At 39.0% G+C, this 24,869-nt stretch overlaps 1 protein-coding gene across 20 annotated transcripts in view; it reads right to left on the bottom strand.

Moving 5' to 3' along the window:
- Positions 1-24,869, bottom strand: part of NCKAP5 (NCK associated protein 5) — a 917,518-nt gene that overhangs the window by 265,201 nt on the left and 627,448 nt on the right. For all 20 annotated transcript variants that reach the window (XM_070581217.1, XM_070581213.1, XM_070581211.1 and 17 more), the window contains one exon: positions 11,976-12,125. In XM_070581217.1, the coding sequence (XP_070437318.1) occupies positions 11,976-12,125 (150 nt within the window). The remainder of the gene's footprint in view (positions 1-11,975; positions 12,126-24,869) is intronic.

Genomic DNA, 24,869 nt, shown 5'->3' on the forward strand with positions numbered 1-24,869 from the left:
TATTAATCCTAGGTACCCATCCTAGACCAGTCTACTAATACCTCTTCTGGAATCTGAAATAACCTCCTACCTGGTTTTCCCATCCCTACCTCTGTCCCGCTCTTAGCCCACAGAGCAGCAAGAGTCGTCTTTCTAAAGCACAAGTCAGACTATGTTACTTTCCTAGTTAAAAATCTCTAACGGCTTCCTTTTATATTTATAATTATATTCAAAGTCTTTACCGTAAGGCTATAAGGCTTTAAAGGGGCTGGCCCCTGTCTACCTCTCTGAGTTCATCTTCTTCCAATTTTTTATCTTCATACCTTATGTCCCAGGACAAAGTTCTTACCTTTGTTCCTCTAACTTGCCAAGCTTTCTACCACATCTGGGCTTTCATACCTGCAGTTTCTTCCTGTTCTGCCTCCAGATCTTCACACAGCTGTTTCCTTTTTATTATTTATATTTAACCCAAATGGTCAGGTATCAGAGGCCATTGTAGGTGAATACCTCTTCCATTTCCATCTCATACTCTCTTTACTACTATATCACCTAATTTTTCTTAGTCAGAGACATTAGTCTGTTTATTTGTTTGCTTATTTATTGTTTTATTTTGCTGTTTAGTTTCTGTCTCTATTCACTGGGGTTTTGGATCATGAAAACTGCTGTAATCCAAGTGTCTAGAACAGTGTTTGGCCCATCAAAGGTATTCAATAAATATCTATTGACTACGTACTCAACACATAATTGCAATATGCAGACAGGGTTGAGAATTACTATTTTAAACTATTTCATTTTAAACAGGAATTACTGATTAACAAGAATACTTATGCTTAGCACTTTAATTGTCATACTTTCACGGAAAGGTATAACTGAGTAGAAAAAGGCTGTTATACACTTTAACACATTTAATTCCCATATTTTCCTGCACCAAAATAAATCTTTCATATAGGAAGCAGAGTTCTTTTGACCTTGAGGCCATAGCTAAGGCATCAGCATCTACCTGGAGGCTCAGAACTCCCAGTGGTCTCAGGCCTGTTCTCCTCCTGTCTAGAGTCTGGGAATCAGACATACAACGGGAGTCGAGAGTGAGCAAAGGGGATGTCCAGCTTGACTTCTAGTCAAGTGTGAAGTTGGTCAACGAGTGGAGAGAAAGGGCTAGTGGGGACATGGGGAGGGGGCCCTAGTGACAGGCAAATCATGTATTTCTAGGAAGATGCCATGAGCAAACCTGAGCCTGAGGCCAAAGCCCAGGAGTACACATCAGGGAAGACACAAGGTCAAGTCCATGGATTGTGGAGGTCAAGTCTGGGAATATCCTTTGAATCAGTGGTCTAAGATGAGGTGAGAGAGAGGAGTTGTCCTTTGACAGAAGGGGCCTGTGACATGGCAGTGCTGTTGAAAATGGTCAGCTTTATTCTAAGCTGAGTCTCTTAAATACTAGTCTTGAAAACCCAAACTTTTACAAACCAGGAAACATCACACCTGGCACTTAAAAGTTACAGAAAATGTGCAAGTGGCTTCTAGATCACCTGGGTGGTCCTTATGGCACAAATATAAAATACAGAAAACGGTTTCTCCATCAGACATCAGGACCCTGAACAAATATTATAATTTAGGCCCAGGGTAAGTAGTTCCTTGACAGTGAGGGTCAATGACCGATTCTTCTTCATGAACAACTGAAAATTGCTAAAACCAAGGCACTGAGTAGAGAAATCACTGCTAGGAGGAGAAAGAAAGAGAAAAAGAAAGAGAGAGAGGGAGAGGGGGAGGGGGAGAGAGGGAGAGGGGGAGAGGGCAGGAGAGGGGAAGAGAGAGAGAGACTGAGGGAGAGAGGGAGTAATTATTATCTTTATTTAGCAAAATACTTGATGAGCTCTGGGAATGATATGGAATGAAACTATGAGTGGAATGCAGAGACATAAAGAGCCCTGCATCATAAATGATGGGGAGCAAGTAGGAAAGAGCTGGCCATATTCTATGACAGGAGGCTGGGAACTAAGGAGAAAGGGTCTGGTAAGAAATGCCCTACAGCTGAAGAACTTAGAGGAAACAGAGCTATCTAAAGACCAAGTTCAAAGCCCTTAGCTTTTGGAATATTCTGCCACAATCATATATCCTTTGTGGGGCTGGATTTTGGAAAAATTGAGTGATGGAGATTCTGTTTCACATGAGGTTGATTATGAGAGAAATAAAGGATTGAAAGTTGACTTATGTAGGACTCAACCCCAGAAATGACCACAAGAGGAAACAATTCTGGGGTCAAGGTGGGAGCACTAGACTTTTCTCAGGTTGGGGGATATGGTGCTTGGACAATATTTACCTAATTCTCAAAGTCAGGGGCTCCTCAGCTACAGTATAGGTTGTTTTTGAATATTAGTGTGATATTAACCAAGAACATAATATTAGAAGGCAACTCTGGATCTTTTCTCCTTTTCCACACATTATTGGGACCTGTCTGGGGAACAAGAATTAAGGAAGGCTGCTTTTCATCACCCTGAAAATCATTCCTCTCTTCTTCCTACAACACCAGGGGCTAAGAGATTAGGGTACACAATTATGAGTGTTTCAAAAATATGCTAATGGGAAATATTTTTTGTTTTTCTAAAATCTTGCTATACAACATCAAATTTTGCCAAAGTAATTTTGAAACATTATGGTTAACTCCCCTGCAATCTTCCCAAGGAGCATTTTGTTAAACTGTATAAATCTGCGTGAGGGTCTGTGACAAGCTCTGATTGCAGTCTGTCAAAATGAGCCCCTCTTTTCCCACGATAATTGCTAACTTAAGCAAAGGATCCTATACAGAGAGCACATATAGTCTATTTTTAAAAATTAGATTAAATTAAGTAACAGATAAAATTCATATAAAAATTGAAGGAGACATATTGTATGTTTTATACATATAAAGAAGAGCTCTTTTTATTATCTTTTCAAGTATACAATAGTGAGTTATTTAGGGGCAAGGGGAAAGTTCATTTAATATTGAGCAAAGAATTTTAGGAAATAAGTAGTGACAATGTGATTAGAGGAAATTAATTTAGAAAATAAAATATTTTGGAGAGGTGTCCAGATGGCGGCATAGGTGGACTCTGACCTCACCTCCTCCTATGGACACAATAAATTTACAACTACTCTTGGAACAATTACCCCTGACAGAGAAGTTAAAACTGGATAAAAAGCACCCCTGAAACAAGGGACAGTCCTGACTGAGGTGTAAGAGGCAAAAATTCCTTCCTGGAGAGAAAAAAGCCATTTTGGTGAGCTGCGACACTTGACGATTAGCTGGGAGCAATCCTAAGGTATGCAGCCTTCCCAGGAGAAGTGGGGGAGACAAGTGGGCGAGTGTTAAGGGCTATAAGCAGCCTTTGGACTCAGTACAACTGAGATGAGTGTCATAATATCTGGCTTTGCTGGTTATTAACTACAATGGGGAATACCCCCAGAAAAGCTATCAGACATAAGGGGAAAAAAGCTGGCTCTTAAAAAGCCCATGCAAAAATTCACCCATTTTGGAAAGCAACCTAAAAGCACCTGAAAGAAAGGTGCACAGTCCTTTGGTAAAAAGAGACTCACCTCCTAGGCTCTGGGTGTATCTTGGTGACAGGTGAGACCTCTCCAGGGACTGAGACATTGGCAGCAGCTATTAGTGTGACCTAGCATAGGCATGCTGACACAGATGCTGGCAGACGCCATTGGAGTTCTTCCCCTGGCCTGTTAGTTCAGGGGTCTGCCCCAACCACTAGAGCACTAATTTAGTGCAGCTCAGCCAGGGCAGGTTGCCTGCCCTAGAGACTGGCCCCACCTGACAGCAAGCCCTTGGGCAACTTGTGGGCCTGCATAGTCTGGGTTCCTGGATCCTCAGCAGCAGGGTGAGAAGGTCCACCTCTGCAGGGCAGGGTGTGAGCGAAGAGCAGGTGGAATATGTGGGGCAACTGCAGTGGGGCAAGTGGAGCAGCTTCAGGGGGTCAGGGTGCGCATACAGGGTAACACTGTGTTGATGGTGTGTGTGACCCTGTGGGCAGTGGGGCTTCTCAGCTGCAGAAGATTTGGCTTCTCAAACAGCCACATAGGGGATCAGCTGCAACTCCAAAGCCTGAAACAATTGGGTGCTCCCGTGTCTGGGGCCAGCCCCACTCAGCTGCAAACCTGAGAGAACTGACAAGAGCCTATGGCCAGAGGCCTACAGCAAGTATAAGCCCTTGAGCCTAGCAACCAGCCATACTGGGGGGATTACTCACTTAACAGAAAAAGTGAAACAGGGCTATGCTATTAGACCTTTCAGCCAATTGTGCTGGAGCTCCCCACACCCAATAAAGTGACTGAAGAGTCCATAGCAGCCACACAAAGCTGAGCATTACAACCAGCTGACCAGGGGGACAGCCTAGCTTTCCTAGTCACCTGCAGCAAGAGCAACCCTGCTACAACAGAAGGACACACATAGCCCCCACAGGGGTCACTCCTGTAATATTTGGAACTGGTGACAAGAGGGAAGCATACTGCTGGGCCTCATAGGGCATCTCTTACATAAGGCCACCTCTCCAAGATCAAGAGATGCAGCTGACCCAACTAATACATAGATATAAGCACGGAGAAACAGGCAAAACGAGGAGGCAAAGGAATATGTTCCAAGTAAGGGAACAGGAGAAAACCCCAGAAAAAGAACTAGAAACAGAAATAAATAATCTACTTGACAAAGCATTCAAACAAAAACTCATAAGGATGCTTACTGATCTTGGGAGAAGAATGGATGAACTCAGTGAGAACGTCAAAGAAGAACTGGAAAATTTAAAAAAGAACCAATCGGAAATGAAGATTACAACACTGGAAATGAAAAATTCACTAGAGGGACCACAGAACAGACTAGATGATAGAGAAGAATGGATCAGTGAGCTGGATGAAAGACTAGAGGAAATCACTCAAGCTGAATAGATAAAAGAAAAAAGAACTAAAAGAATGAGAACAGTCTAAGGGACCTCTATGACAACATCAAGTGCACTAACATTCATATTATAAGTGTCCCAGAAGGAAAAGAGAGAGACAAAGGGACAGAAAATCTATTTGAAGAAATAAAAGCTGAAAACTTTCCTAACCTAAGGAAGCAAACAGACATCCAGGCACAGGAAGCACAGAGAGCACCAAACAAGATAAACCCAAAGAGGCTGACACAAGACACATTATAACTAAAATGTCAAGAATTAAAGATAAAGAGAAAACCCTAAAAGCCACAAGGGAAAGGCAAGTGACATACCAGGGAAAGTCCATAAGGCTATCAGCTGACTTCTGAGTTGAAAGCTTACAGGCTAGAAGGGAGTAACACGATATACTTAAAGTGCTGAAAAGAAAAAACCTACAGCCAAGAACACTCTACTAGGCCAGGTCATCACTCAGAATGGAAGGAGAGATAAAGAGTTTCCCAGACAAGCAAAAATTAAAGGAGTTTATCACCAAGAAACCAGTTTTACAAGAAATGCTAAAGGGACTTATTTAAATGGGAAAGAGAAGACCACAAACAGGAACAAGAAAATTATCAAAAAAAGAGGTAATAAAATCAAAGGTAAAGGCAAAAATACAGTAAAGGTAGCCGATTAACCACCTATGAAAATAATATGAAGATCAGAAGTACTAAAATTACCTATTTCCATGGAAGAGGGTAATAGATATACACACACATAATAACAAGTTAGATATGATATCAAAAACATAAAATGTGGGAGGAGAGGAGTAAAAGAGTAGAGCTTTTAGAAAGAAGTCAAACTGAAGAGACCATCAACTTAAAATAGATTGCTATATACATAGGTTATTATATATGAAAGTTATGATAATCACAAATCAGAAACCTAAAATAAATACACAAAAAATGAAGAGAAAGGAACCAAACATAATACTAAAGAAAGCCATCAAACCATAAGAGAAGAAAGGAACAGAGAAGAACTACTACAGCACCCAGACAAAAACTAGCAAAATGGCGATAAGTACATACTTATCAATAACTACTTTAAATGTCAATGGACTAGATGCTCCAATCAAAAGCATAGGGTGGCTGACTGGATAAAAAAACAAGACCCATATACATGCTGCTTATATATGCACTTTAGACCTAAAGACACTCACAAACTGAAAGTGAAGGGAAGGAAAAAGATACTCCATGCAAATGACAATGAAAAGAAAGCTGAGGTGGCAATAATTATATTAGAGAAAATAGATGTTAAAAAAAAACTATAACAAGAGACAAGGTCACTACATAATGATAATCCAAAAAGAGGATACAATACTTGTAAATATCTATGCACCCAATACAGGAGCACCTAAATATATAAAACAGTTATTAACAGACCTAAAAGGAGAAATAGACAGTAGCACAATAATAGTAGGGGACTTCAACACTCCACTTACAGCAACGGATAGATCATCCAAACAGAAGATCAATAAGGAAACATTGGCCTTAAACGACATATTAGACCAGATGGAGTTAGTAGATATATATAGAACATTCCATCCTAAAACCACAGAATACACATTCTTTTCAAACGCACATGGAACATTCTCCAGGACTGATTACATATTAGGCCAAAAAAAAGTCTGAATAAATTTAAGAAGATTGAGATAATACAAAGCATCTTTTCTGACCACAATGGTATGAAACTAGAAACTAACCAAGGAAGAAAATCACAAAAGCTACAAATATGTGGAGATTAAACAAAATGCTACTGAACAATGACTGGGTCAATGAAAAAAATCAAAGGAGAAACCAAAGAGTACCTGGGGACAATTGAAAATGAAACTACAACATGCCAAAATGTATGGGATACAGCAAAAGTGGTTCTAAGAAGGAAGTGTATAGCAATACAGGCCTACCTCAACAAGCAAGAAAAACTCAAATAAACAATCTAACAGTGCACCTAAAGGAATTGGAAAAAGAAGAACAAAGCCCCAAATCAGTCGAAGGAAGGAAATAATAAAAATCAGAGCAGAAATAAACGCAATAGAGTCTTAAAAAACAATGGACAAAATCAATGAAACCAAGAGCTGGTTCTTTGAAAAGATAAACAAAATTGACAAACTCTTAGCTAGACTCACCAAGAAAAAAAGAGAGAAGGCTCAAATAAATAAAATCAGAAATGAAAGAGGAGGAATTACAACAGACACTTCAGAAATACAAAAGATTATAAGAGAATATGATGAAAAGCTATACGACAACAAATTGGATAATCTAGAAGAAATGGATAAATTCTTAAATTATATAACATTCAAAAACTGAATCAAGAAGAAATAGAGAATTTGAATAAACCAGTCACCAGTAAGGAGATTGACATAGAAATCAAAAACCTCCCAAAAAACAAAAGTCCAGGACCAGATGGCTTCCCTGGTGAATTTTACCAAACATTCAAAGAAGACTTAATACTATTCTTCTCAAACTCTTCCAAAAATTGAAGAGGAGGGGAAGCTTCCTAACTCATTCTACAATGCCAACATTACCCTGATACCAAAACTACACAAGGACAACACACAAAAAATAAAGTTACAGGCCAATATCACTGATGAACATTGATGCAAAAATCCTCAACAAAATACTAGCAAATCAAAAATGAAAATACATTAAAAAGATCACACACCATGATCAAGTGGGATTTATTCCAGCGATGCAGGGATGGTTCAACATTCGCAAATCAATCAACGTGATACACCACATAAACAAAATAAAAATCACATGATCATCTCAATAGATGCAGAGAAAGCACTTGACAAGACACGGCATCCATTTATGATAAAAGCTGAATAAAATGGGTATAGAAGGAAAGTACCTCTACATAGTAAAGGAAATATATGACAAACTCACAGGTAATATCATTCTCAATGGAGAAATACTGAAAGCTATCCTTCTAAGAAGAGGAATCAGACAAGGATGTCCACTTGCACCACTCTTACTTAACATAGTATTGGAACTCCTAGCCAGAGCAATCACGCAAGAAGAAGAAAGAAAAGGGATTTAAATTGAAAAGGAAGAAGTGAAACTGCCACTACTTGCAGATGACATGATTTTATATATAGAAAACTCTACAGGATCCACCAAAAAGCTTCTAGAAATAATAAATGAATATGGTCAAGTTGCAAGATACAAAATCAACATAAAAAATCAGCTATGGTTCTATACACTAATAATGAAGTAGCAGAAAGAGAAATTAAGAATACAATCCCATTTACAATTGCAACAAAAGAATAAAATACCCAGGAATAAACTTAACCAAAGAAGTGAAAGATCTGTACACCGAAAACTATAAAACATAGTTGAAAGAAATTGAAGAAGACACAAAGAAATGGAAAGATATTCTGTGCTCTTGGATTGGAAGAATTAACATAGTTAAAATGTCCATACTTCCTAAAGCAATCTACAGATTCAATGCAATCCTTAGCAAAGTTCCAACAACACTTTACACAGAAATAGAACAAAGAATCATAAAATTTATATGGAACAACAAAAGACTCCGAACAGCAAAAGGAATCCTGAGAAAAAGAACAAAGCTGGTGGTATCACATTCCCTGATTTCAAAATACACTACATAGCTACAGTAACCAAAACAGCATGGTACTGGTACAAAAACAGATACACAGATCAATGGAACAGAGTGGAGAGCCCAGAAATAAACCCACACAGCTATGGATAGCTAATTTTCAACAAGGGAGCTAAGAACATACAATGGAGAAAGGAGAGTCTCTTCAATAAATGGTGTTGGGAAAACTGGACAGCCACATGCCAAGAATGAAAGTGGACCATTATCTTACACCACAAAAAATAACTCAAAATGGATTAAAGACTTGAATGTAAGACCTTAAACCATGATAATTCCAGAAGAAAAGACAGCCAATATGTTCTTTGACATTAGTCTTAGCAGCATATTTTCAAATACCATGTCTGACTGGGCAAGGGAAACAACAGAAAAAATAAACAAATGGGACTACATCAAACTGAAAAGCTTCTGCACAGCAAGGGAAACCATGAACAAAATGAAGAAACAACCTAACAATTGGGAGAAGATATTTGCAAACCATATATCCAACAAGGAGTTAATATCCATAATATATATAGAAGTCATACATTTCAACAACAAAAAATCTAACAATCCAATTAAAAAATGGGTGAAAGATCTGAACAGACATTTCTCCAAAGAAGATAGACAGATGGCCAACAGCACATGAAAGGAGTTCAACATCACTAAATATTAGGGAAAGGCAAATCAAAACTACAATGAGATATCACCTCACATCCATCGGAACAGCTATACTTCACAAGACAGGAAACAAGAAATGTTGGAAAGGATGTAGAGAGAAGGGAACCCTCATACACTACTGATAGGAATGTAAACTGGTGCAGCCACTATGGAAAGTAGTATGGAGTTTCCTCAGAAAATTAAGAATAGAACTACCATATGATCCAGCTATTCCACTGCTTGATATTTATCCAAAGAACATGAAAACATGAATGTGCAAAGATACATGCACCGCTATGTTCATCGCAGCATTATTCACAATACCCAAGACTTGGAAACAACGTAAGTGCCCATCAAGGGATGACTGGATAAAGAAATGTGGTATGTATACACAGTGGAATACTACTCAGCTGTAAGAAACAATGAAATCTGACCATTTGTGACAACATGGACACAAACTTGAGGGCGTCGTGCTAAGCAAAATAAGTCAAAGGGAGAAAGTCAAATACCGTATGATCTCACTCATAAGTAGGAGATAAAAACAACAACAAACAATCACATAGAGACCGACATTGGATTGGTGGTTACCAGAGGGGAAGAGGAGAGGAAGGACGACAAAAGGGGTGATTAGGCACACGTGTGTGGTGACGGACTGTAATTAGTCTTTAGGTGGTGAACAGGATGTAATCTGCACAGGAATTGAAACATAATGATGTACACCTGAAATCTGTATGTTATAAATGAATGTTACCACAATAAAAAAAAGCCAAAAAAAAGTCTCAAGACAGCCATTTAGTAACAAATAAAAGCAGCTGACTTCCCCTTAAAAAAAAAGAAACAGAAAATATTTTGGGGAATTATAATTGTGGAGCTTAATGGCACTTAGAGATATCATCTATTGCATCCAACTAATGCTGGATGCAAGAATTGTTGCCTGAAGTATAAAGATCTCTGTTGAAAAAAAACCTACCATTTCTCTTTGACTCAGTAAGAGTTTAAGAAACATTCGCTGCCAAAGATATTTTTTAAATACCTCTTAGCTTGATTAAATAATATGTCCTTCACAAAGTTGTCTCAGCGACAATTAAATGAACTAAGAGCAATTTTCACTGTAATCATAAATAAAACTAACAATTTAAGTACATGGTTCTAGGGGAATAAGAAATTGTAATATCAACTCATTTCTACTATTAAATCCATTTAATTCAACCTCAAGACAAAGCTATGTGTTTCTAAAACTCTCTGAGAGCAACCTCAGTCTCCCTTGAGACGGCTTTCCCACCTTTTACAGTGATTATCTTAAAAACGACAAAAGTATGAGACCCTTTGGTGACACACGGGTGATTCCTGGTCATTTGTCCAAGGGGAGCTGCCAGCGCTTCCCTAAGTTGCCCTCTCCTTTGCCCCATATTTGACATCACTTGCTGAACCTGTCTACCTTCAGTCACTCTGAGTGGAGTAGCTACATTTTTTCATACATAGTTCTTTTATTAATCATTGTATCCAGATAAATAGGAAAAAAAGTGATTTAAAGAAAAGCAGGAGTCTTAGAGTAGGTGGATAGAAGAGACCAACTGCCAGGCCCCATTGTACAAATATTAACTCATCTAATCCTCATTACTTCCCTGTAAGATGTTACTGTTATCGTCCCCATTTCTGCAGTGGAGGATACAGTTTCAGAAGGCCTAATTAATTCACCCAAGGCTTCAAAACCAGAAAGCAGTAGAATTGGAATTTAACAAAACCCTGGGAATCTGGCTCCAAAGTCCATAATCTTAACCCTTAACTCTTTTGCTTTACTATTGCTGAGAAAATTAGAGCAAAAAGCGCATGCTCACTATCCACAGCAAGGTGGCTAAGAGGCAGGATTGCAGTAACCAAGCATAGAAAGCAAGACCTTCCTAGCTCTTGTTTCTTCACCTTACTGAAGTTTTCAGGATTCTGTAGACTCTATGGTAGAACCACATTTTTCAAAGTTGGTTGAAGGTCCCTTGTACCTAGTTTAAGATGAGAGGGGCTAACCATAATCCTTGCTTAAAAGTAATTATGTCCCAGTTCTATATGCTAACAGAAAACTTATTGAAAGGAGACAAAGCAACTCATAGGTAAAGCCATCTTTACTGAGTCTTTCCTCATGTGAAATCTCAATCAAGACCTAGTAACTGGAATGTTCTTTGAGGACTGCCAAATACCTTTAGGAATTAACACTTGAAGTGATGTCAAATGCCACTAAGTAACAGACCAGTGGTTCAAAACTGTGTTTTGGGAGACTGCAGGGTCCCAAATCCTCCTTAAAACACCCTCTAGCTCAGCTTTGCTTCAACTTTTATATATTTTATACGTTGAAATTCTACACAGGTTTTTTTTTTTAAAGAAATGGTTCTATTGCTTAAAAACTTTAATTTTTATTTTACGATCATCCTTACATAGTATTGGGGATTTTTTTTTATTCATTCACTCATTCATCCATTATAGTAAGTATTGGGAAAACAAGGTGAAATATTACACAGCCCCTGCCCTCAAGGAGCTTGGAATTTGAGGCGATCCTACTCAGTTTGAGGGATGAACTGAACTTAAAATACAATCATAGTCACTAAATCAAGACTCTTTCAGTGCTACAAATTTTAACTTTTTGCTCATCGTTGACAAAGCAATCACAATGAGAGACACTAGATCCTGTTAGTCAGAACTGAGAGAGGAAGATTTATACTCACTCAAAACCAGCGCCAATAAAAGAAGCAGAACACTGTTATTTTTCTTTAAACATGCAGCATTTGTTTCATTTCTTACCTCTAGTGCTTTCAATCTTTCTAACAGCAATTTGGTCTTTCCTTTCCCCTCATCCGCACTGCTGCTTTCGCTCCGCGAATCCTCATCCACCACCATGTGAAGTTCTTCCAAAGCTTCCTTGTGTTTTCTCTCTTCCTCCGGCAGCTTTTCCTGAAGCAAGAAAGAATTATTGTTTTCAATAATCTCCACTGAAAAATAAGCAAGTTTGCAAAGTTTGGAATATCCCAATTGCATGTGCATACTTTCCAGGGCTGAGGGAGAAAAGATTTTGCTAAATCAATTCTGAGTGGTGCTTACATTAGTAAACACAGTAGATATTTTTAATACCTGGCAAGACAAAGCCACTGGGTCACCACCTCTGAATGTACACATCCTCTGCTCTGTTGGAGAAGTGACCCAGCCAACAAAGCCTTAGGTGGAGTCATGCAGTTAATCCCTTTTTATCTGCACCGTGGAATTCAGCTGTGTTCTCAACTGGGGAAAAAATAAGTCAACCTTTGTAGTACTTGATTTGAGAACAACTTAGCTCCTTAAAATAGGATCATTAAAGTCACTGGACATGCAACCATGTAATTAATTTAAGGGATAAGAAAATATCACAAAATACTGAGATGATAGTGATTTCAGAATTCTAAGCTGAAACCAGTTAGTTCCTTTGGCTCAATAGTAACACAGCTCTTAAGACTACCCCTTGTCCCTTTTCTAACACTTCAGGATTTGTAGTATAGCCTTAAGGCAGACATAAAATGTTGTATTATCCTGTCTTGCCTCCCTGTTAGAAGCCCCTTACTCAACCTTCTGTCTGGCAGCTTTTTGGAAGTTGAGAAGTGTTAATTTGAGCCTCATGATTGGCTTTTGTTTTCAAGGGAGAAAGAAGTGTCAAGAGAACATCATATGAAAATAACCTTATCCATTTTGTACACATATCAAGACCCTCATGCTATAGAACCAGATGACATCATTCCATCACACTATTTAGTTTTAACCACAACATTGCAGAAATAATTGTCTTAATATAGCTGGTTGTCAACCATGTGGGCTAAATTGGATTATCAATGGTGAGAGACTTCTTTACCTTTGGCACTAAACTAAGGTCATTTGTAAATACAGAAGCACAAAAGATACAATTCTTAACCTCTAGACACTTACACAATCTACTTAGAAAAGAATAGTACAAGAAAAAAAACCAAGTTTTTAAACTGTGTTCATGAAGATGTCTTTGGAGGCTCCAAAAATGTTTAGCTTATTTTTTTAAAATAAGTTATAAAGTATGTAAAGAAATACGCCTTAATATATATAGACATATAAGTATACATGAATTTGTATATAGTCATACATCACAATGATGGGGATACAGTCTAGGAAATCCATCTTTAGGCAATTTCATTATTGTGCAAACATTATAGAGTGTACTTACACAAACTAGATGGTATAGCCTGCTATACACATAGGCTATAGGGTACTAATCCTATGAGACCACTGTTTTATATACAGTCCATTGTTGACCAAAATGTCATTATGTGGCACATGACTATAGATACGTAAAATACCAGAGACCACATAGTAACTTGATCCATGTTAATTTGTTCTGTACAGATTTCAAGATATAACTTCTCCTGTCATCTCTGTATATAAAGGTACAATTGATTAGGAAAGGGATAGCTCTTTATGCAATCAGGCCTGAGCGTGTCTAATCTCATATAACGTGCAAGTATATTCACTTCCATAGTAGGTATGAGTTCCACTCAGACAAATGCTGGGCAAGTTCAAGGTACAGATCCTCAAGCCAGAACAAAAATCTAGGTCATGACAATATTTTGACAGTTTTGACTCTTTCAAGTTTGGCTGCTTGTTAGATTTTCATTTCCCTGATAAGGAATATGTAGTCTGTACTGCTGCCAACTCTGAAATGAAGAGGTCCTTCTACCTGTCTTCTAAGATTGGGGATCACTGTAATTAAACTCTCAACTGGGACTGTAAAGCAAGCCGTTTTCAAAAATATCATCATCTATGTCTATTTCCCCATGTGAATTATGGTTTTTCATGGCTCTCTCAGCAAATTACACTTGTATTTTCTTTAATATATATATATAAAGTATATATATATATATGAAGCACCCTGTAATAATGAAGGTTCTACAGCTAATTAAAACAGACAAAGAGAAGCTGGTGTGGTGGATGAAAAGCCAAAAGACTTTTGAATATGACAACCGGATTCCAGATCTACCATTTACCAGCTTAACAAATAATCTTGGGCAAACTATTTAATTTTAATAACTCTTGGTTTATTTTTCTCCTAAATGTCTAAATGAAGCTAGTGCCAACATATATAACATACATACATATACAGCCAATTCTCAATTTTCCTGGTAGTTATATTCCATAGAGTTGTCACGAACTCTGCATTAGTGAACACAGTATCCTTGTTCCTGGGGGAAATACAGGGTTATGTTCCTGTGAGCCTCTGGTCACAATATCTTCATCACTAATCAATTCATAACCTTGTTTTACAATTGTTTCTGTTTAAAGATACCTTATTTAGTATATATTGTTGACTCATTACCATTGAACTAACAGGCAACAGCACTATAACTCATGACTGAGCAAAGCTTATCTAACACCAATTTTCTCCATAAGGCCCCCACAGCCTTCTTGCATGCAGGAACACTATGCAGCACTTCAGCACTGGGCTTGGAGGCTATTCTAAACAGCAAACTCACTAACAATAAAAGTAAAATATGAAAAATGTGGCTCTAAATAGAGCACAAAAAGGACACCTGTGTACAGTATGAGACCTGAACCAAGAAGGCAGAGTGTTGCCTTGTTTGACCTCAGCTGGGAACGTGCATGGCAGATGACTCAAAGTTTTCACCGCTCTGTACATGTCCATGAATGACCATGAGAGCACCATAAGTGTTGATTTGGGGATTGCAAATAAATTTTAGAGAGTAGGCGAATTCACAAATACAGAATCCCCAAATGATGAGGATCGATGGTGCACTCACACACAGACACAGACACACACACACACACACACACACACACACACACAATTTAAAGTGTCCAGGCATAGTGTCTAAATATTATTAGATGAAACAACTGGAAACATTTCAAGATAATATAGATTATGAGTATTTAGATTACATAAAATGCAAGAGTCATTTTACATAGTTCGAAGAAGGGGTGATCAACAAGGGCTGTGAGATATGATTTCATGGAAATGGAATGTGACTTATGCCCTGATGCAGCGATACAACTTGAACAGTTACAGAGGCATAGGGTGGGATTTTGGGTCAAAGAGAAAACTGAGACAAAGGCTCCCAGTCAGGAATACGTTTTGCCCTTGTTGATTTATGAGGAAACCAGTTTGATTAGAGTGCAGAAAAATTTTTTGAGAGATTAGTTGAGTAAGAGGATTGGAGAGTGCAAGAGAGAAATGATTCTTAGAACTGAGAAAGAAAAATTTAGGCACAATTCCTATGTCCATTTGTTCATCCTACAAATGTGTATTGAGCACCAGCTATTGACCAATTGCTGTTCTAGGTGCTAGAGATACAGCAAACTAGATGAAGTTCCTATATTCCATGACCTTATATTCTAATGGTGGGAAACCCAAACTCCAAATCAAATCAGTAAGTTATATAATCGTAGCCAGTGGTGAATGCTATGAAGAAAATAAAACAGCTTAATGTGATGGACAGTGGTATGTTTAGGGACAATGTTAGACATTATGACATTGGTGTAAGGCTGTCTGAGGAGGTGGCCATTTAAGCTGAGATCAAATGATGAGAAGGAAGCAGTCACGTAATGGCCTGGGAGAAAAGCATTCCAACCTTGCTGCACAGTTGAGGGAGAATCCGTGTAATGGAGAATAGCGACTGTAAAAGAAAGAATAATAGGAAATGAGAAAGAGAGCTGGACCAAGGAGGGTCTTGCAAGGCACAGGAATGGGTTTGGATTTTATTCTAAGTGCAGGAAAGAGGCATTGGATGCTAAGCAGGGAAGTGATGGCTTCTGATTTACACTTGAGAAACATCATCCTGACCACTGCAATGGAGAATGGGCTGTGGAGGGAAGGAGCTGGGAGACCAGCTGGGAGGGCTTTATTTAGGAAGGAATAAAAATTAGGAATACTTTGAAGGCTTTGGATAAGGACTTACCAAACACAGTTCTCATACTGGATGGTAGGTCAGAAGGCCTGGCTTCAAAGCCCTGCTTTTACCCTTTTACACCTTGTTAGGCAAATCATTCAACCTTTCTCGTCCTCAGTTTCCCCCAGATGTAAAATGAGATGGAGGGACGAAAGGTCCCTTCCAATGTTAAAATTCTAAGAATTTTTTCAGGAAGGAAATGTTGTCAGTATGCTTAGTGTTAACAGAGATGACAAGAGAACAGAAAAAGGTCCTCTACATTTTGTAATAAGAAGGTTGTTAGTGAGGACTGGAGAGCTGTTTGACTGAAGTGTGATGATGGTACCCAAATTGTCAGTGGTTAAGCAAAAAATGAAAAGAGAAAATAGGGGCAATTTTCTTAGAAGCTTTCTCAAAAGTTTGGCAGGGCAGGGAAGGAAATATACAGAACTGTAGCCAAAGGGCGTCGCAGAGACAAGTGGAAATCTTTTTCAAGATATAGAAAACTACGTTGTTTGCAGGACTGAAGAGAAGAGGCAGCACTGGAGAAGGCAGCAAAGGTGGGACGCGTGAAGAGATCTCCAAAGCAGAGCAGGCCGAGGGTGAAAGGCACTGAGGGAAGAGGCAAGGTTTTGTTTTTTAAAATGTGGTTCCCTGCAAAATATCACTTTATAACTTAATTTTTCAGTTAATAGTTCTTAATCATTAGTTAGCATCTAGCTTGAGTTCTCAAAGAACAAGGATTTGAGCGCATGCAGTTCATTTGAGAAATGCAGGAAACACCGGTAGAGATGCGACTCAAGGAAGAGAAGAGAGCCGTTGATAGGCATATTACTAAGCAACTGAAGCTAAAGTAATGGGAGACCCACAGAAAACTCGGGGCAATACACAGGCCTTAGAATCATCCCACCCCGGGGGTAAGGGAGTTGGGGTGCTTATGCACCAGCACACGAGAGTCAATGGTTGAAAACAGCTCCCAGGGTGGCAATTTCATGGCACTTCCAGCCTGCCACAGGCTGTGAGGCTTTGCATACTCTTCACATAAAAGTGCCCTCTGACACAGACACTAGCAGCTGGGAGTCATAGGAGCACTCTGGATGGTTCCAGCGCACGGGCAGGGCACTACCAATGTCCACTACAGCTAGACAGGAGGCTTGTGACTGCTCTGACGTGACACTATCCAGGAAGGAAAGCCACATTTGTATGCTGCTCAGACGAGTCATTGACCTAAAAGCATACTTGCTTGTGTTCTACGCTCTAAAATGCCCGGAAACAATCCAGAAGGTGAAGTTATCTGTCCTGTCCTTTTCTCCACTCTTGTCTCCTTAATCACTTACCAATGAGAGTGAGAGGGTAGAATGTAGTAATGGGAAAAAGGCAAGACTTAAAGGACATATTTGAAGTAAGTAGATGAGCAAAAGAGAAAAATCAGTGGAGAGAAAGAGGCAGAAGAGAGGAAGATCTGAGAGAGATGGAAATATGGCTGTCTCCCATTGATAGGTCACTATTGTTATTTCAGAAAGGACAGCTCTTAAATTTATATTACACTCATAAAAGCATGAAATATTTAAAAAAATCAAGTATGTGTATTCTATCCACACATAAATGACTCATTACAATCAGAAAATTTAGCTTCTTTGTTAATTAATCACCTGTGATATACATGGTAAAAAGAGAGCAAGACAGGTCAGAAACATGTGGTTTTAAATAAAATATACTCTCCTTATGAACCTCCAAGAGAGAGACAAGGAAAATAAGCCAAGTCCGCTGCTGAGGATGCCAAACTGTGAAAAGAATAAGTTGATTCCAGAGGTGACCTGTTTTCATGTTTTAGTTCTTTATGGACTTTAATCAGCAGTGAATTCTATAAAAGTGAGGCCACCACACAAACAACTTTCACTCCCCACATATTTCATCTATGGTTGAGACCACAAGCTTGTTTGCCTCAACAAATACCAGGCAGTACGGAGGAAGCTAAAGATTTAGGAGCTCAGTTAGCATCCATGGGTTTAAATCAAATTTGGCCTTGTCGGTACATAAAGCCATCCTTAGAGCTATAAGTTTCTCTAAGTGGTTACCAGGGTAATGATTCACCTTTGGGGGAGCTCTCATCTTTTGTTCTCAAGCAGTCAGCATCATCAGGCCTATGTAAAATAATATCAATCAACACAAAGCTCTAGGTTACATCAGTTCAACTCAGATAGATGACAGTTCAGGAAGCTCAGTTAGTCCAAAGAGCAGCAGCATAGCTCTTCGCTGATGGCCAGCTACTGCTCACTCAAACACATTTGGAGGAAAATGATCATAATGTCCTTTCCCAAAATGCATCTTACCCATCTTCCAGTCTCCAGCTTCAGCAGACCCAGCACAAAGTAGGACTCAAGGAAGAGTTCATGAGGTCACCTTACTTTATAATTAATTAATCCATCCATCCCACAAATATTCACTGAGTAGCTTTTATGTGCCAGGCACTGTGGAAGTTGCCAGGGATACCAAGGTGAATGAAAACACATGTGGCCCTTATGGAGGGAGAGCCTTGTGGAAGGAGAGAGTTAATAATCAAAATGTCACAAGGAAATGTAAAATAGCACTGTGATAGGTGCTGTGAAGAAGAGTTGCCAGGTGCTTGGAGATTCAATAATACAGGGATGCAAAAGAGAGGTCAGGAAAGGCTTCCCGGATTGAGCTGAGATCTGAAGGCACCATAGGAGTTAACCAGGAAATGACCATGAGGTTGGAGACAGGGAGGGCACTTAAAAAAGTCTGAAAGGAGACCTGTGTAGCTGGGGAGGGAAAGGAGGCTAGATGGGCTGATGGGGCCAGGCTATAAGTCAAGGAATTTTGCCTCTACTTCAAGGGCAAGAGGAAGCCATAGACTGTTTGTGTGTGTGTGTGTGTGTGTGTGTGTGTGTGTATGTGTATCCATGTGGTAGGATGTGTGTTCTGAAATAGCTTTCTGGTACAGTGTGGAGGATGGATTGGAGGGAGGTTAACACAGATGTGGGGAAAATAAGATGCTACTGCAATAGTCTAAGCAGGAGTTGACTGAACTATGATGAAAATGACAATCTCACAAAATGAGATCTCAACGTTTGTAAATCATCTTGTAATTTTGACTCTTTAGTATGCAGTTCTTCCAACAATAATAAATAACTAATGTTTCCTTAGGTCATGGTTCAGAGAGAGGGGGTCAACAGCCACTGGCATCAGAGTCAATGGGGTCGGGGGAGGGGAGAAATGTTGCTTGTTTAAAATGCAGACACCTTGGCCAACTCCGGCCCTAGTGAATCACACTATCTAGGAGTGAGGCCAGGAATCTTTAACTTTAGAGAAAATCGCAGGTAATTCTAATGCATGCCCAAGTTTAAAGAGCCTCTGGACAAAGATGCTCTGGTATAGAATGTAAATCACTTTTACTTTAGATAAGATTTCGAGGCTGCACATTTGATTTAATTCTTGTAATTAATATGTAAAATGAACAGATAATTAATCATCTAAACCAATTCCCACTGGAGAGTAAAGAAGGGGGTGGTGGCTATTAATAGTATACTGGGACAGTCGGGGTAAGCCAGGCAAACTGGGACACATTCACCCAGACCTGGCTAAATCCTACTTCAGTAATAGATGTCAGATGTTGACATACACAATAGAAACTACTTTGTATTAGCTTGATGAGAGATCCTTGGGAAATTTCTCTTTGAGTCCTGAGAGCGTAGTGCCCACTGTATGATCGTTCCTTTTCAGAGAAGCAGATGGCATTAATAGTTTGTAACTACTTTCAATGGCTTCTACAGCCAGAGACACTAAGGTTCCAAGAGACAGGTTCCACATGAGCAATATGGGAGGGGAAAAGCTCCCCTGCTTCTTAATTTAAAAATGAGGCTTGCTTGCCCATTGTTTTTTATTAAAAAATAAAATCTATCAGTGTCCTAAATGAGGTAGGAAAGTGGCAGTTGGTTGTCACAACAAGCTCACAATTTCTATTGTAAGAAAAGGAATAAAAGAAGTTTAAACATTCTTGCCCCCTCCCCCGACCCTCAGCTTCACTGGGTGTGTGTGGTTGCCTGGTTGTTTGTGCAAAGGTTCGACTTCAACATGGTGGCCCTGCTGTCTTCCACTCCATCACTGTGGGAACGACACTAGGTCTGAGCGCAGGACTGTGAGGATAATTGAAGAACCTCAAATTAGGGCAGAGGGGAAAGGCAGTGTGTGTCACATTTAGACATACCCTGGCATTTCATTTGATAGGAAAAAGGGAGAGTCAGCCTCATTTGTTTCTTGAGGTCCATCAAGTTGCATGTCACGGTGATCTATTCTTATCCAGAGTAGTAAGTCTATTCTTATCCAGGGTGGGAACATTTTTATCAAGTTTTAGAACAAGTGGGAATAAGAAATCTACATTCCAGTCGTAGCTCTGCCACTTACCAGTAGTGTGATTTTAGACAAGTCACAAAACTCCTCTGTCCCTCAGTTTCTTCAACCGTGGATAAAATTCACAGCAGTAGACTAACTCAAAGGGCCCTTCTAGCTTTACATTTCTATAATTTTGATCATCTGTAAAAAGCCGACTCAGAAGGATAAGTATTTAAACACTGCCAAAGTTCAGGGATTTTAATACAGAATACCATTAAGGTTAGATCTGCCTAGAAGATACCTTGCCTAATAAAATCTTTATGTTTCTTTTCCAGAGTATGTTTCTCTCTCTCTCTTTTTTCCATGAAAAAAACCTTGCCTTGTTTTGCTGTGTACTTCTCTTAGGCCGTAAGATCAAAGTCACCTAACTCAAACTTTGTATTTAGCACATTCCATTCCCTGCCTGTAAGAAATGAAAGGCCTGGTGAGCAATGTTGAAAGTTTGGTGAAAGATACTGCAAACACTCACAGGAAATCGTGCCCAACGCGAGTCCTCCCTGAGGGAATCTGCTTATGGGAGGAATAATTCCAAGCATCTTCCAGTTGCAAAACTTTAGGAAAAAAAAAGAAAATTCACACATTTCTCTATTTTTATTATTTTTGACTCTCATGGCTGACACAAAGCAACATGTAGAAACACTGCATGTATGGCAATAATAGTTATACTCTGCTCCAGCTCATTCATCCTTTCTCTGATGAAGATTGCCCTTATCTCTTAGCGCTGCTCAAAAAAAAAGAAAGAAAGCCACCTCAAGTGCACGCAGTTTTCTAACCTGAAGATGGCAAAATGAAACCACGGCAATAGGAAGAAACGTCAAACTATCCACCTTTGGAAAGCTGTAGCAGTTAGAACAGAATTTTTTTCATTTTGAATATCCAACCATGTGTTAAGTCCACCTACTCATGTGTAGTAAAAACACAAAAAGGTATAATTTAGGATTGATCACATAAGCCAGAGACTTCAGTGGTGTTAGCATAAAATGTTCTTTCCAGAACACAAAAGGCATAATAAATAGCATCTAATATTTGTATAACACCTCAGAGTCAAACCACACAACCTCGTACATACCATTTTATACACTCACAACAATGGGTACATAGAGCAAATATTCCTGACCCTCTTCACAGACAAGAAAACAGGCTCCAATAGGGTATTAAGTGACCTGTTAACGGCAAGTGGCAGAGCCAGAATTGAAATACAGTTCTCATTTCAAATATCATGCTCTTTCCACAGACTCAGCTACTTGTTCCGGACTTTCCCATGCATCTAGAGATTTATCCTTAACAGTAATTCTGTCTGAGAATCTGTGATCTTTATCCAACCACGAACCACACTGCTGACAGCATCTCTCCCAAGGCGCCCAGGCCATTCCTCTGAGAGTGGGTGATTTTATCAGAGATGTCACGTTTAGCCTCAGATGACTATCAGAAGAATAGGTTTAACAAACCACTATGACTTCCATTGTTAATGATGATTCAATTAGTTCAAAACATAAGCACAAACCATAATCTAGGCTAAATGGAAATGCAGAGGCCAGCCTTCTGGCTGACAGCCGCCCCAGTGAGCCCTGGTGCTTTCAGCTTCCGTGATTTATTTACTCATTTGTTTTCTGGTGGTGGGGAGGGTGCACAGAATATATTGTCACTTTAGATAGCACTTCGGCAAATACCATGACAACATTCTCAGGGATCACTAGCAGCTTTTTTTCAGCACAAGTATACTAAACTTTAAAGGGGGAAAAATAGCATCAGATAAATCACAGGATTTTAAAAGAACATCCCAATTTGTTCACAGTTTAACATTACTACTGTCAGGCCAAACATATAAAACTCTTCTTTTTCATCCCTGGATTTGACTTACAAAGTGAACAAAGCACACAGTAAAATCCCCAAGATTAAATGTGTATGATGGATATAAGAACAAAGTGTTTTCTTTATGTCTCTGATATGAACCCACAACCACTGGCATATCAATTCACATCTACTCCACATTATTCTTCACTCAAAACACTCCTCGATATTGCCGACTAGCTTCCATATGAACAGCTCTGTGAAGTTACATTAATAAATTTTCAGACGATGCTTTTATTGCCTGTTCCATCTATCAGCAACATTTATTTCTTTAAAAAAAAGTTCAATTCTAAAGGCACTTTCCATAAAAGGAAACTCAACTGTGGAATAGGATGGTGTGAAAAAGCGAGCCATAATTTTCATTAAAGGCATGGTCTGAGAAGATTAGCAACAGAAATTATGGCCTTGTAGCCCATGAATTGTTGTCTGAGTGTAACCTGAGCAGAAAGAAATCAGAAACAGAAAGAATGTCATGTAGATGGGGAATTTCAGTGGTTAATGGTTACACTTAGACACTTGGAGGTCAATAAAAATAACTCAGAAGTTAATGTCAAAATTTGTACTCAAATTCAATCTCTCTCTTCCTCCTCTGTCCTCTTCTCCTCCACCCCTGTTTTCTGAAAGAATTCATAGGACACAGGAGACAGAGAGCCACCAGAGGCAAGCTGAGCTCATGGCCATCCCAAAATGAATTGATAATTTAGTCACTGACTAGTGAGAAGTAGGCAGGTGGCTATATTACTATTGTTTCTTATACCTCTACAACAGCCATATGTCTGAGATTCTTGGACAGAATTTTAATTTAAAGTAAATTTAAGCAATTCAAAATTTTCTATCTCACTCTCCCCTAAATACACATTGTCAGATGACCAATGTGTCCAAATTTTTGTTCAGAAAATTTGGTCAATACGGTATATATATTTTTTGACAATTGTTGGCAGAAAAGTATTTATGTATCTTCTGAGTTTGTTAAACGGAAGTGAACTGGGAAGCAATTGCCTCTGCTAAGAAAGAATTCTTTAACTGTGCAGATGTAGTAATAATAACAACAATAATAAATAGTTCATATGGAGAAGAGAATTTGCTATTCCAAGTTCAGTAAACAGACTTTGCATGCACTTCACCAGGTCCCAATTATAATGCAAGACCTTCGGGGCAGGAATAATATTTTATATATCACATCCCCAACGCCACACCCTGTACAACGTAGAAGTCACTCAATGACTGTCCAATGTTGTTGAATATGTTGATGCTGAATGAAGGATCATATCACCTTGTCTTACCTCTGATGACACTATGCATATGCTTAATGCTGAACTATTTAAATATTCTGAAGTATTTTCAACAGAAAACTATTTTTAAGCAAGTATTTTGCTATCAGAAACAGAAAGCAATAGACTGCTAGGATATTTGCATAAAAGATAAAAGCACCATTAAATTGATTTCCACTGCTAGAAAATAAGATTTTGCATGCTTATCCTTTAACTGACACCCCCATCACAAGCATCCCACAGAGGAACACATCAGCTTTTAAGCCATAAAGTTGTCTATCCTCAAATGCCCTGGGAATTTCTAGAGACTCATAGACACATTCCTAATCAACGTACTCTTTTCCTCCCACCTTCCTCCTTCTTGGGGTTACCTAAAAGAAAAGCTCTAATGAGGTATATTCATTGTACTTTTGAAATTCAGAGATGGATTATCTAGTTAATTCTCTTGGGGGCTCATGTCAGAACAGAGAGAAGTCTCATCTATTTGCACCTAAATGAAACGTAAGGATAAAGCAAGAGTATTACATTTTTTCTAGCATAATTTACATCCTACCTGTTCTTCCTAGTCAGGAAAAATTCAGCGCATAGTGTAGGGTTTAATTGCTTGAGGATTTTACTGACGAAATTTTGCCAGTAACATTGTCCTGGTGTGCTTTTTGACATTCTGACTATTATTTTTATCCCTAACCCCTGACAGCGGCAGGAAGCTACCACTTGAGGTATTTCTTTGTCATTGAGTGGGATGTACATTCTGACAAGCCACTTGTAGCCACAGTTGGAGCAGAGAGGCAGAGAGCTGTTTGGTGAAGACACTTGTAACCCTGCCAGATGACTCATCTTGGTAAGAGAAAGAAGGAAATTCAGATAAATGAACAAGAAATAAGAATGATCCTAAAAGATAACTAGAAAAGTCAGAATACATATATGAAAAGTAAGATAAATGTGCATCAAAAACTTGAGTACCCATTTTCTTCATGCAAAATCTCTCTGCATTTAAAAATAATGAACTTGGCAAGTTGTGGTTCCTGAGACAAATGGCTCTCCCAGAGGTCTCCCAACTGATTCCAGCAAATAGTCAAGATCCCACGAATGGTCATCTTAGTGCTAAGCAACCCTCTGTTGCCACAGAGAGGCGGAAAATATAAAACTAGCGACTGAACTGGTTTCTAGTTCCAGATCTGCCACTCATGGGCAGTATGGCCTTGATAAAGCCCCTTGGTTATCTGTGA

Source organism: Equus przewalskii, chromosome 17 (assembly GCF_037783145.1).
Source record: "Equus przewalskii isolate Varuska chromosome 17, EquPr2, whole genome shotgun sequence".
In the NCBI taxonomy this organism is placed as follows: Eukaryota; Metazoa; Chordata; class Mammalia; order Perissodactyla; family Equidae; genus Equus; species Equus przewalskii.